Source organism: Neolamprologus brichardi, chromosome 17 (genome assembly GCF_056152115.1).
Source record: "Neolamprologus brichardi isolate AB-2024 chromosome 17, ASM5615211v1, whole genome shotgun sequence".
NCBI classification, from domain to species: domain Eukaryota; kingdom Metazoa; phylum Chordata; class Actinopteri; order Cichliformes; family Cichlidae; genus Neolamprologus; species Neolamprologus brichardi.
Window position 1 is genome coordinate 35,104,016 of NC_142120.1, and position 13,811 is coordinate 35,117,826.

Consider the following 13,811-nt stretch of genomic DNA (forward strand, 5'->3'; position numbering starts at 1 on the left):
AAGAAGCTTTTCTGTCCCCCACTCGTTACCTGTATGAATGGCACCTGTTTGACCTCATCATCTGTATAAAAGACACCTGTCCACAGCCTCAACCAGTCAGACTCCAAACTCCGCCATGGCCAAGACCAAAGAGCTTTCGAAGGACACCAGGAAAAGAATTGTAGACCTGCACCAGACTGGGAAGAGTGAATCTACAATAGGCAAGCAGCTTGGTGTGAAAAAATCAACTGTGGGAGCAATCATCAGAAAATGGAAGACATACAAGACCACTGATAATCTCCCTCGATCTGGGGCTCCACGCAAGATCTCATCCCGTGGGGTCAAAATGATCATGAGAACGGTGAGCAAAGATCCCAGAACCACACGGGGGGACCTGGTGAATGACCTGCAGAGAGCTGGGACCAAAGTAACAAAGGTCACCATCAGTAACACACTACAACGGCAGGGAATCAAATCCCGCAGTGCCAGACGTGTTCCGCTGCTGAAGCCAGTGCATGTCCAGGCCCGTCTGAAGTTTGCCAGAGAGCACATGGATGATACAGCAGAGGATTGGGAGAATGTCATGTGGTCAGATGAAACCAAAGTAGAACTTTTTGGTATAAACTCAACTCGTCGTGTTTGGAGGAAGAAGAATACTGAGTTGCATCCCAAGAACACCATACCTATTGTGAAGCATGGGGGTGGAAACATCATGCTATGGGGCTGTTTTTCTGCCAAGGGGACAGGACGACTGATCCGTGTTAAGGACAGAATGAATGGGGCCAAGTATCGTGAGATTTTGAGCCAAAACCTCCTTCCATCAGTGAGAACTTTGAAGATGAAATGAGGCTGGGTCTTCCAACATGACAATGATCCAAAACACACCGCCCGGGCAACAAAGGAGTGGCTCCGTAAGAAGCATTTGAAAGTCCTGGAGTGGCCTAGCCAGTCTCCAGACCTCAACCCCATAGAAAATCTGTGGCGGGAGTTGAAAGTCCGTGTTGCTCGGCGACAGCCCCAAAACATCACTGCTCTTGAGAAGATCTGCATGGAGGAATAGGCCAAAATACCAGCTACTGTGTGTGCAAACCTGGTAAAGACCTATAGTAAACGTTTGACCTCTGTTATTGCCAACAAAGGTTATGTTACAAAGTATTGAGTTGTATTTTTGTTATTGACCAAATACTTATTTTCCACCCTGATTTACGAATAAATTCTTTACAAATCCTACCATGTGAATTCATGGATTTTTTTTTTTCACATTCTGTCTCTCACAGTTGAAGTGTACCTCTGGTGCAAATTACTGACCTCTGTCATCATTTTAAGTGGGGGAACTTGCACAATCGGTGGCTGACTAAATACTTTTTTGCCCCACTGTATATGTATCTAGGGGATTTTTTACCAAATCCACCTCCAACAATGTCTGGATATTTTCATGTAAAAATATAAAGCATCTGTTGGTTGCAGCAAATGAATGCAAGCCAGAAATTAAAAGACACCTGCATAGCATAATCTCAAAATACCCAAAACAGGCAGCTGAAAGTATTTTGAATGGTGCTCATGGCCATTGATCAGTGGTCATGACAGTTTGCATATTAATGATCAAGGAACCTCCCAGCCCATTGTTTGAACCATTGCTAGTTTCAGTCATTATGCAAATGCACTGTTTATAAGATTGGGGAAACCTGCCCAGTGGGAGAAATGACGAAGCTGAAAACGCTACGCCCAGATGAACAGAATCAACCTTTTGGGGCTTTGGTTAAGAAGTACTCAGTTCCACCCCTCTCTTATATTTTGCGTTAAAAATTAAGCTCAAGGTGCAAAAGTGCAGTTCATTGTATGAGCAGTTGAGGCTGTCCCCCAAACAATCAATCCCAATAGAAAGGCATGTTTAAGGCATAGTACAACAAGTGCTTTAAGTCTTTCTAGCTAACCTTCTGTTCATGAGTACAAGTATGTTTTACTAAGGGTGCAGCCACTTTGACTGTTAGATTTCTGTGTCTGTGCGATACACTCGTAAAGTGAATGGATGTAGCTTGTTAGTAAGAACTCAGATTACACCACGCCCCCATCCAAAAAGCAGGGTGCTATGTCCTTTCATGATGAGTCTTTGAGAAGAGCCACTGTTAGCCACTGGAACTATGAAATGTGGTTTTACTCTGAAGCTTTAGTGTTTTTATCTTTTCACCTACCCAGCTCTTCTTCTTCTTCTTTTTGTCTTCGGCATCCTTGCCCAAGCTGCCCATACTGGAATGACTGGCTGCACTGTTAATACTGGACATACTTTCTGAAGAGTGCTGCCGTCTAATCCTCAGATCTGGAAAGAACAGACAAAGCTTTCTTTAGTGCAAAGAACGTTTAGGTGAACAGTGTCACTACATTTATTGGTTGATACTGGTTCTTATTTAAAGTGCTGCAGGAATTGTTTCTTTCAATCTGACTCACACAGCACAGAAATCTGTAAATAACAGCGGTTCAATTACCTATGGAGCCAGTTGGGCTAAATGTTCATCCACTTATCAAAACATCATTTAATTTTGTCTCCTGCCAGCCTGCTCATTACCTCTGTCAAGGTGGTTTGGGCCATTGAGTGCCACCTGGATAGCTGTTTGGGCGTCTGTGTTCTGGGTCTTCAGCGTTTCTATCGTCTCCCTCAACTCTGCCAACTCGGACTCCTTTAGTCAGAAAAAAAGAGAGAGAACAGGAGGTGCTGTTTTATTTTTTATTTATGAAGACAGAAATCTCTGTAGTCTAAATAAAACAGACTGTCCAAATCCAAAATCAGTGATCAGACCAGGTTATTTTTAAAAAGGATGAGGAACCCAAAAATGTTGGAATCATCCTCTTAGTTACATTACTGAGAGCAGATTCTTAGATTTTGCATTGAGGTAGCTGTGTGTGTGTGTGTGTGTGTGTGTGTGTGTGTGTGTGTGTGTGTGTGTGTGTGTGTGTGTGGGGGGGGGGGGGGGGGGGGGGGGGGGGGGGGGAATACAGTAGATTTGCCCCAAAGCCAGCACCACCTGCTTAGAATAAGAAGAATACTGGACCAGATAAAGGGAGACTCCTACTCTGTCTTTCCCCAAAACTCACTGAGAGCTGCAGACAGGGTTTTCACTTTAATTAAAAGTTAGGATGGCCTTGTTTGACAAAGGCAGCTCACCCATCTCAGTCTCCTTTAATTTATAGAGGATTAAAAAGCAGCCAGGGCTTGTCAGCTATGTGTGCATGTCTATGTGAACAGAGGGGAGCATTCTTAATTTGTGGTAGGGGTGTGTCGAAGAACATATTGCTGCTGCTGTGATGAGTTTTAGTTCTTTTCAAGCTCTTCTGAAGTCCTAGAGAAAAAAATAGCTGCGGGCAAAAAATGATGACGGAAAGACGGCTTTAAACAGATTTTTGTTATTAAACTAGATACTTTTACTTATATATAAAGCACTGAAGTTTGAATCCTAAGCATGTCAAACGACTCTGGTTAAGGTTAAGAGCACTGTTAGAGAAAAACTTTACCAAGTAAACTCCTTCAGCAGAAAACTTTTCACGAGTCGAGAATTGAGCCTTTAATATATTTTTATTATGTCACAATGACCAACCTCCGACTTGATCCTTCCCACTGAGATTATTTAATGCCACACAGCTTCACGTTTCTAATCATTTCTCCTCTCTGTAGTCTCTTTTGAAGTTGCCACACAGTGTATTTTAAATTCAAGAATAAGCTCTTGTACCTTTTGCTCGGCTGTCATGGTGAGGCTCTGCAGGCGGCAGGTCATGTTACTCAGACTCTTCTCAAAGGCTGCCACCAGGTGAGCCTACAGACACAGGAAGACAAGCAAACTTAATCCTCGCTTTTACTTTTTTACATGCTTTGGCTCGCTATTTATGTTTTTCTTATGCAAATCGAAAACCCAGATTCAAAAAGAGAAAGCACTGAAATAAATAAAACACACACACACACACACACACACACACACACACACAAAACCCCCCAACACATTCTGTATGCAAAACTACAAAAGTAAATCTCAGAACTGAGTTCAATATGAAATTTGACTTTTCTCGGTCAATACAATAAACACAATTTCTACTTGGCCATTTATAAATTAACATTAAAATATTTTTAAAACCCCTGTTGAAAAAAAGAGCTCTGACAGAGAATCATCTGGTGCGTTTTGATAACTTTGAAGTGAGTTTTCGCTTGATGACTGCGGACAGAAAAAAGCTTGGTGTGGAAATTTTATTTGCCCACGAGTCTGAAGGCTTTGGCTGTGCCGTCCTGAGGAGGTTTGAAGAGGGAGCACTGTATTACTTCACTGCTGCATCCAACTGCTGTGAATTAAACACAGTGGACGCCAAAGACGTCTCTCTCAGCTAATTAGAATAAGAACGCAGTGATACCTGAAAGATGGTGAATGTTTGGCAACGTCGTGCCAGCTGCTCTGCGGGAATCATGGTTTTGTGTGTGTGCGTGTGTGGATTTGGTTGTGCATGTGTTTTATCTATCTGTGTTTATAGGGATGTCCTTATGTTCATCAAGGCTGCATGTACTTTTGTGTGTATTTGTTTGTGTGTGTGTGCTGTTTGTTCATTCTCCCGTTCTAAGCAAGACACAACCGAGTCACCTGTCAAGCCTGGTGTGTCACAGAGAGGTGGGAAGCATGCCCAGACAAATCTACACACAGATACGCACGCACAAACATCCAAGTGCATTTATACACTTTCATTTACCGAATTCTTGATCTTGCCCTCTAACAGTTGTGACAAAATCAGAAAAGTCCTCATCTTTCTATGCCTATGACGACATTTGGCCCATCCAAGTCCATAAATAGACACGTGCACGGAGTAGCGCCCTGTGCTGCCTCTCCCACTCTGTGTCCCTGGCTAAATCAGCGTAGGTCTTGACCTTTAGAAATGCCAACTGTTCCGACACATCCCTCTAACTCCACATCTCTTTCCAACTCCACCTGTGAGGCTCCAACTCATCAACCCCCAGCCCACCTGTCAGCTCTGAGGGAGCCACCAATCAAACTCTCCCGCATCCCAGGGCTGAACCATCTGTCCTGTTCTGGAGGCTTGAGCCAGATAGTGTTTTCTGACCCTTGTCCTGATCCTGGGGTCTCAGGTAAAGGTTGACAGTAGGCCAAATCAGAGAACTAGATGATGAGAAAGTCTTTAAAGTCACAGCTACTTGATGCCACCTCTGAAGATGTACACAACATCTCGAGGGTGTTATATGTTACCAACGACACAGAGTCACGACTACAGTGTTCAAAGCCAGCAACTACTGCTGGGCTACATCCTACACTGCAGTACAGTATAAAAACAAGGGCAGGTGATGAAAGGAGGAGGCCCAGTCAGGAAGGAGGAAAAGGAAAGGAATACGAACAGGAAATATTGGGGAGGGTTGACTCTTTTTTTAAGCTGAGCAGAAAGGAGAAAAAAGGAGAGGGAAGAAGGTCAGGCTGACAAAGTGAAGGGTGAGAAGAAGGGGGGGAGACTGGGGGAGGAGGGTTGCTATGAACTCTTAAACCCAGTATGTCAGCCAAGACAGGAAACCCAATCTCCTTCATGGTTGAAAGAAAATACTGACTAATACTTTTGCCCCCTAGCCCCTTGGGCAGGATGGGGTGTCAGTTTTGCTAATTCTGGTCTATTTTGCTCCAATACAACCAAAAATATTTAGTGTATCAAAATGACGGCAAGGCTAGATGTGTTTCTAAAAGCAGTGGTGAGACAGTATGAGAACACTGACTGTGGCACAGTGTGTCTTAGCATAATATATATTTTTATAAGATCCACATTCAATTTCCTGCACAAACCCAAGAAAAATAATAATAATCGTTAGTGCAGTGGCAAAGCAAATGTAATAAGATCACGATAAGATGACCTCAGTCACGGCACATTTCCTCTCTGCTCCTCTTTTATAAATTGTGTGGATGAAATGAAAAAGCACCACGCCAGTGAGCGATGACACGGAAAGACGACGCCTTCCCCATGGAGCTTTAAAATGTATCTTTTGCCTTCATCATGACTTTGTTATTGTTAAACTGTTGTCAAAGGAATGTAAGATTCTGTAAGATTTCTCTGTCAGCTGGGGAAAAAATTCTTTGACATTTTGATGCTTGAAGCTGCGTGTCACACACAAATGTAAACGACCTTTTATTTCACACCGAAGCTGAACAGAATTAACAAATAAATAGCTACATTTTATAAGTGATTTTAAAAACTTGACTTCTTCCTAAGGCACTGACATTTTAAAAAAAAACAACTTTTTACTTTTATTTGCACATCAAAGAGTTCTTATATTTGCTACCAGTGACAATGTGTAGGCTTTTATACACCTATAAATATATATAAATACACACTCTCATACACGTGAGAGTGTGGGCAGTAACAGAGATGATAAAAAAACGTCTGTGGCAGGTCTTGAGCACATCACAATGAGATTTGGACTGTGGGTGGAGAGTGTCTGAGGACTCCTGAGGTTGATATTGCCACAGTTACACTCCCCACTGGGAGGATGAGATGAGCTTAGAACACCAGCAACCCACCATGCTATCATGTAGATGTAGTGTGATGCACTTCCAGAATATGTCACTAGTGTATGTGGGTTTCTCTTGTCTGTGCTTACATATGACTTGGTTATGACACTAGTTGCATATTACACTGCTATTTAATTTCACGACGTGGAGAAATAACACAGGGATCCACAGTGCAACTCGTCATCTATTAAATTTTAAGTAATCCCGCAAATAAACTGCATCAGAAAGTACATTTGCATAAAATGTAATCTCAACACTTCTTTGTACCAAAAACAGCAAAGCAAAGGGTTTTGCATCAGCTGCACAACTATCAAACAGGAAAGACTGAAATATAATGCTCTTTTAAATATCTGTGAATTGTTTTTGCCTTTTTCACACTCTGCCTTCAGTTTCAGCTTTGCACAACTCTGTGATCAAAGAAGAGGACTGAAGCGAGCAACCTGAGTGCTTCCACGCACGATCAGACACTTGGCATTGATGGTAGGGAGGTGGAGTCAGATGCTGAAGTCAGTTTAACTAAATCTCCACAACGACTTTGTCTTTGGGTTGAAGGTCTCTGCATCTTACTCTGTTTCACCCACGCATGACGCACTTGTGTCTAGATTCACTTATCCTCATCTCCCTGTTCTCTTTCTTCAGCCATCTATCTCTATTCTGTTCTCTCTGCTTGATTGAATTCGGGAGAGGCTCTTTGCTGAAAACCCACCAGCTGAGACAAAAGCAGAGAGACAATCCTCGCTGTACGAGACACACGAGCACACGCAAGGAAAAGCTCTAACCAGAGACAAGAAAACAGACACAAACCTACAAACAGGCAAAAGCAAATACACACACGAGGGCTTCAAACACACAGCAAAGGATTTAAAGATTTGTATTCCTCCTTCGATAAGCAGCTCTTCCCATAAAAGCTCTCTGACAGCAGGTTATCGTGCAAATGTTCAGGCTGTTTTGACGGCACCTTTTGAAGTAAATAAACTCACGTTGGCAGCCAGCTGAGATGTCAGAGTCGCCACCTTCTCCTGAGAGGCGTCCAGCTCCCGACGCAGCTTTCTGATTTGCTGGTTGGGAAGGAAAAACGAAATGTGAACGTTGGGTTAATGCGCCTAAAAACCATAAAGAAAGTAAGACTGATTGTGATGTAAACACGATGTGAATTTGCAACTCCCGTGGTGATAACTCTGATGTAAAAAGAAAACTGTGCAGGCACATGGGAAACTGTTTAAAAAGACACTGGAGTGAAGTGTGAACATGAAGTGTGGGGGATTACCGTGGAATTTTGGACTGTTTGGCCCTTGATTGAAAAGAAAAGAGTAAAAATTAACACTATGTTGCATGCCTCCATCAAATAGCAAGTCCTGATGTGGCTGGAGAGACAGAGGTTATCAACAAGCCACAGCAATGTTCTTTTCATGGTTTCCGCAGCAAAGCGAGGAAATGGAGACATTTATGCCTGAGATGGTTCAAAAAGTTTTTGCAAATACCTGAAATTCATACTTATATAATTCACAACAGCCAGACGTCTCAGTTTAGCAAGGCGGACAGCTCAGTGCAAGAATGCAAGAACAGTTTTCTGGATTATCATATGATAAGATTAGCTGTATATTTTTATTCAGTCACTCAAAAATATAATGTCCTTTTTATTATTTGTTTTGAATTCTAAATGTGTTTAGATTTACTGCACAGTCACTGTAGTCCACAGCTGTTAGTTTGCACTGAGTGAGCTGTCCCGGAATACTAAACTCTTATCTGGCAGGGTTAAAACAAACACTGCAGTGTATTTGCGATCACTGTTTGACCCAAAGTTACGCTTAAAGCACATGTAGAGACAAAAGGGATGAAAGTCACACCATAAAACTGGAAAATCAAAGTAGAATCAGTGATAAACTGAAGAGGCTTTTGGAACAAGAGCCAAAGGTCAGGGCATGGATCCCATCACAGAGTAAGTGTTTGTAACGAGTTAACAATAAGCTATGCAGAATAGTAAGGATGTGTAGATATTTATGATCTAGATGAAATCAATGCATGATTAGATAAAGCAATGCAACATAGAGCTAAAATAATTGATTGCAGAATTGACTTTTATTTATTCATAAAACACTCTTTTGTTTAGTTCAGAGATCAAATAGATATCACTGTTTGTGCTTTGACTGACATGCACAGATTGACTCTGAATACAGACGCTGTGCAGCACAAAGACATTCAGACACAGAAATCAGCCAACAGGGACATGCACGTGACATCTTAGACTAAATCCCACACAAAATCAAATCAAATAGGTCAAAAGTAACCTTTAGGGATGCACAGCAAGACACAAGGCACTCGAACCTTCACCCACACCACAGAGCTGCTCAGTGGCTGTACCGAGCAGTTTCAAGGCATCGGTGGCTCTAACTATAAGCCTGTTTAGCTGAAAGCTGATAAGGAGAAGCATACATGCAAACAGAAAGATGGACGCCCTTACCTCTGAGTGAGCTTTTTCCTCTGTCTGTAAGAATCAAGCAAACACAGTTTAGAAACATTTGATCGCTGCTCTGGGGAGATGTGTTCCATCAGTAAAAGCACCAAAAGCAAAGAAAAGGGTCATTTTAATTAAAAGTAGATTAAAATGACAGAAAATGTAAAAAATTAAAGAGGAAATGGTTTATGTACAGAATGACTCAACCTAAACAAAACCATCTCCATCGTTCATCTGAACGTTTACTTTGCAAATTGCTAGTGCAGTCTGAAACGGGCAGACATTGTGGTAATCCAGCGGTCTCCAACCTTTTTTGCGCCACGGACCGGTTTACGCCCGACAATATTTTCATGGACCGACCTTTAAGGTGTCGCGGATAAATACAACAAAATAAAACTAGTACCGGTACTGAAAAAAAGACAATTTATTCATAACACGTGAAAAGACCCAGGAAAACCGAGTAAACGATCAAAACGATAACAAAATAACGCTGAAAACCGATAAAAACCCTGAAAACTATACATTTCACACCTGAGCCTCAACTCTCGCGGCCTGGTACCAAATGACTCACGGACCAGTACCGGTCCGAGGCCCGGGGGTTGGGGACCGCTGTGGTAATCGATTCCTCTTGCTACAACTAATCCCCCACCTCACTGGATCCGAGCGTCGAGCACTGCATGTGCTATTACTGCAGAATCTAAATTGTCAAAAATTTGTTACTTCAGACAAATGCTGTCACAGAAACTTGCTTTTGTCTTCTACAAAAATAGAGAGGAAAAGGGAAAGACTGAATGCTGCGTAACATCACGGATAGGAGAGGACGGAAAAGATGTTCACTCTTCAAATTAAAAAATAAAGATGATTTCAGTTTTATTTTATTTTTGTATGCAAACATATGAAGTTTGGAGATCAACAGAAAAATGTTTGAAACAGTCTGAAGATCAATCTTGCTTTAAATACTGGCAGCTAGGGATGGGTATCATTTAGGTTTTATCCAATACTGGTGACAAACTAGTACTTTTGAAACGGTGCCGGTGCTTAAACGGTGCTCAAACCGGTGCTTAAAGAATGGAGAACACGAACTTTGTCCAAAAACCTCTCATGTTCAGCTGTTTTTTTGTAAAAAGTTAACAATGTTAGCCTTTTCTGCAGCTATAGGGCATATATGGTATCACAACTTCAAAACACATCATCATACGTCGCCTTGATCTCAGGTTATCGCATTGACAAACTTCAGTGTCCACGCTATTCATCCAACTCCCTGGTGGGGTGATGGCAATACTCCATCAGCCTTTTACAATTGAAGGGTAAAGAAATAGGATTTTTTTTTGTGCACCACACCTTTGCTCTCAAAAATGCACAATAATAGTAAAAAAGTATCTTGTAGTATTTTTGTCCATCTGATTTTTTCTTTACCCTTCAATTGTAAAAGGCTGATGGGGTATTGTCATCACAAAAAAATTCCTATAGATGCATTTCCTCTTGTAGTACTTGTGTAAACCAGTACAGCTGAAGTACTCATCACTGTTGTAGTAGTAGTTCAGCTGTGATCTGAACAGTCAAGCAGGAATATGTCACCATTATTTTTGTTCCCTCCACTTTTTTATGGTGGCGTCTAGGGGTGGGCGATATAAACGATATACGATAGAAACGATATAAATTTGGCCAACGATAGAGATTTTGACTATATGCTCTATCGCGATAGTGCATGTTGATGATGTCATCAAGCTGCGCCTGTTTTGGTCGAAAGCATCGCAGCGGCTAAAACCATTATCATCTGCAAATTATGCCGACAGTCATAGCAAAGAGATGAAGCACTTTTGAAATAAGGAGAAAGCCAAAAACTGCGCTTCCTCCACTTCCGTAACATTGATTCATTAATGTTGAATTCTCTCGTAGCTGCTCTGTTCCCATGTTGTTGCAGTATATTAATAACTAACCTCGTATTGTGGATGAATAATCTCAGTTGTTCTCCTGACTGAAGTTTGGCCCGTGTATAGCGTCCTGCTATGCGACTGCATTTGTCCCTGACCACCAGAATCCGTCACGTTAACTTTTATCGAGTGGAAAAAAAGTTGGCGTTCATCCTCCAGCTTCACTGTGCTAATGTTATGCTAACATAGCTGTGTCGCTAGCAATCACGTAGCACAACATTATATACCAGGTAGTCCAACTTCAGTAACCCTGCAAACGCCACTGCTGTTTAGTTTTCTGTCTTCATTTATGTTGGAAGTGGTAGCAGAGCTGTACGTTTGAATTTTTCAGAAATCTCTCAGTCAGAACATGGTATGAAATGTTTAGGTGGAAACTAGCGAGCTAACTTCCTGCTAACTTCTAACTCCGTTAAATTTAATAACTTCTGTTTTCATGGATGTCTGGATGTTAAACTTAATTGTTACACCTGGTAAAGCAGCAACGCTGATGATTTAATTAAAGAATTTAGACCGTTTTTAACTCAGTGTTCGTTTGACTTTGGGACCTGAGGAGGACCGAGTTTTGGACCCAGATTACTAGAGATGTGCAGATCGATCCTTAAATATTGATTCCTCCGATATCAGTCATTTATGTTCTAGAATCGATTCTCACATTAAAATATCGATATTTTAGTAATTTAGGGTAAATTTGTAGTTTATCATTAACAGGAACACAGTGGAAAGAAGCTATAACATTCGGATCTTATGCACTGGAAGGAACTACTTCCTCTTCCTCCTTTCATAGTCATGTGTGAAATACGGCTGCATAACTGTGTGGCAGCCCCTGGCGTGCACACTCACAACAATGGCTGAGCATAAATGGAGTCATGTGTGGACGTATTTTACCCCCACAAAAAGCCAAGACGCGGTTTGCTATGTGGCAAGACAGTGAGGTTTTGTGGCAGCTCCACTGACCTCGTCAAACACCTCAGAATAAATCATATCACAGAATATGACAAGCTTATGTTGAGGCGAACTGAAGAGGAGGAGAGGGACAGGTGCTGCTAGGGCGAGACAGACGTCTGTCGCAGAGTCCTTTAGTGCTGAACATGCTCAAATGGCCCACAACTTCAGTTTTTTATTTCTATATGATAATTCTGCATTATTAAGTGATAAGAACAAGTAATCTGACGTCCTGTAATCATTATGAAGCTATAATTTGAGATACAATATAAGATACAGTAAGAAAAATGTTTTTGTACAAAGTATCGGTATCGGATCAGTATCGTCGATACCGCCCTGAATTTTACTTGGTATTGGATCGGAAAGGAAATCAGTGGTATCGCACATCACTACAGATTACTCCGCGAAGCTCCTCACTACGGCAGCCGTAATGCTCTGACAATCCATCAAGCAGTGCGGCTGACCAAAGTTGTACTAAAACATTTTTTAACAGATTTCTGCAGCCAAAATCGGTTCGAGGTCAGTAAGCACAACCAGAATTCATACATAAGACACACTCTCGATTTTTGAGAAAATTAAAGGATTTTAAGTGTGGAAAATATGTTATACAGAAGAAAATAATATATCGTGATATATATCGTTACCGCACGTGCTTCAAATTATATCGCGATATGAATTTTAGGCCATATCGCCCAGCCCTAGTGGCGTCTTCTTAAAGGCTAGAAGCCAAAAGAGAAAGGCAGAGAGGATGCTAAACTGCTTTTGCCAACTTCAAAATGCTCTATGTGAGTGGAGGAAGGCATCAATTAGGACTGAATAAAATATTGTCACCCCATCCTGGTAAATATTTGCAAATAGTTACAGTCAATTCCTTTTTCTCCTTAAAAAATCCTTAACAAAAAGGGAACACAGTGATTCTAAGTAATTATTTATATTACAATATAGAAATTGACATGTTTGTATGGAATGCCATTACTACAGAAAAGAATAATAGAAGTGAAATCTCAGATATATTGCTATGGTTAGGGGTTTTTTCTCAGTAGGGATTTCTGTCACACTTCTTAGATACTTACCGCAGAATACAGTGACGACGTGCTGGAAACCAAAGACAGTGAGGAGCCATGGACTGTAAGACACAGAGACGGTGCACATGAGTATACAAAGACTTTTAAGGTAAAACATGGATATTTGTCCTTTAACTGTCTTCACTTTGTGACTCAGTTTGCAATACTTATATTATTACAAATTATCTGGCTGATTGGTCAGCAGCTCTTATGCTTACTTATTCAGAATATGTAAAGTGAAAAATTGCAATCACTTGTGGGACTAAAAAAAAACAATTTAAAATGCTGACCTGACCAGAACAGAGACCTATCAGCAATGCTGGTATCAAAGCTCTTGATAGCTGGTGGGACTTTGCTTTGTTGAAAGTGACAGTAAAAACTGTTTTCACTGTTTTAGCTTCTTTGTGAGGAATTGGGTTTGTTCTGGACAGTCGGTCGAGAACGAGTGTGTGTCTCACCTTCATCAGTGCTGTCTCTGAAGGACCCAGAGCGGCTGATGGCACGTGGTCGTTCCTCCAGAGAGGTTGCGCTGCCACCCAGTGGGTGACCCTCTCCATACAGGTCAAAGGAGTCCTGGGTGGGGATACTGTTGGAGCGGCTCATGCTGGTGCTGCCTGGTGGCAGGTTATACTGACTGATGTTGGTGGGGCTCACTGCACAGAGCAAAACATATACATGTACCATGTTATATTTTCACGTGCGTTTCAGTCATCAATCATTCATGCAGGCACTAAAAACCTACTTATAACAAGTTGTTAAATAATAATCACCTCAGATATTATTTATTTATGCACTGAAGAATGCTTTAATTAATTACAGATCATATCACAAGCATCCTTTTTGTGCTCATATGTCTATCATAGCCTTTGTTGATACGATATACACATTTTAGGCACAATAG

General features: G+C 41.4%; 1 protein-coding gene across 5 annotated transcripts in view; it reads right to left on the minus strand.

Annotated features, from left to right (window-relative positions):
• Positions 1–13,811, minus strand: part of nav3 (neuron navigator 3) — a 330,018-nt gene that overhangs the window by 18,477 nt on the left and 297,730 nt on the right. For all 5 annotated transcript variants that reach the window (XM_087830961.1, XM_087830960.1, XM_087830959.1 and 2 more), the window contains 8 exons: positions 13,369–13,563; positions 12,920–12,972; positions 8,977–9,000; positions 7,783–7,806; positions 7,496–7,573; positions 3,702–3,785; positions 2,543–2,654; positions 2,172–2,296 (listed from right to left, as the gene is read on the minus strand). In XM_087830961.1, coding sequence (XP_087687087.1) covers positions 2,172–2,296; positions 2,543–2,654; positions 3,702–3,785; positions 7,496–7,573; positions 7,783–7,806; positions 8,977–9,000; positions 12,920–12,972; positions 13,369–13,563 — 695 coding nt within the window. The remainder of the gene's footprint in view (positions 1–2,171; positions 2,297–2,542; positions 2,655–3,701; positions 3,786–7,495; positions 7,574–7,782; positions 7,807–8,976; positions 9,001–12,919; positions 12,973–13,368; positions 13,564–13,811) is intronic.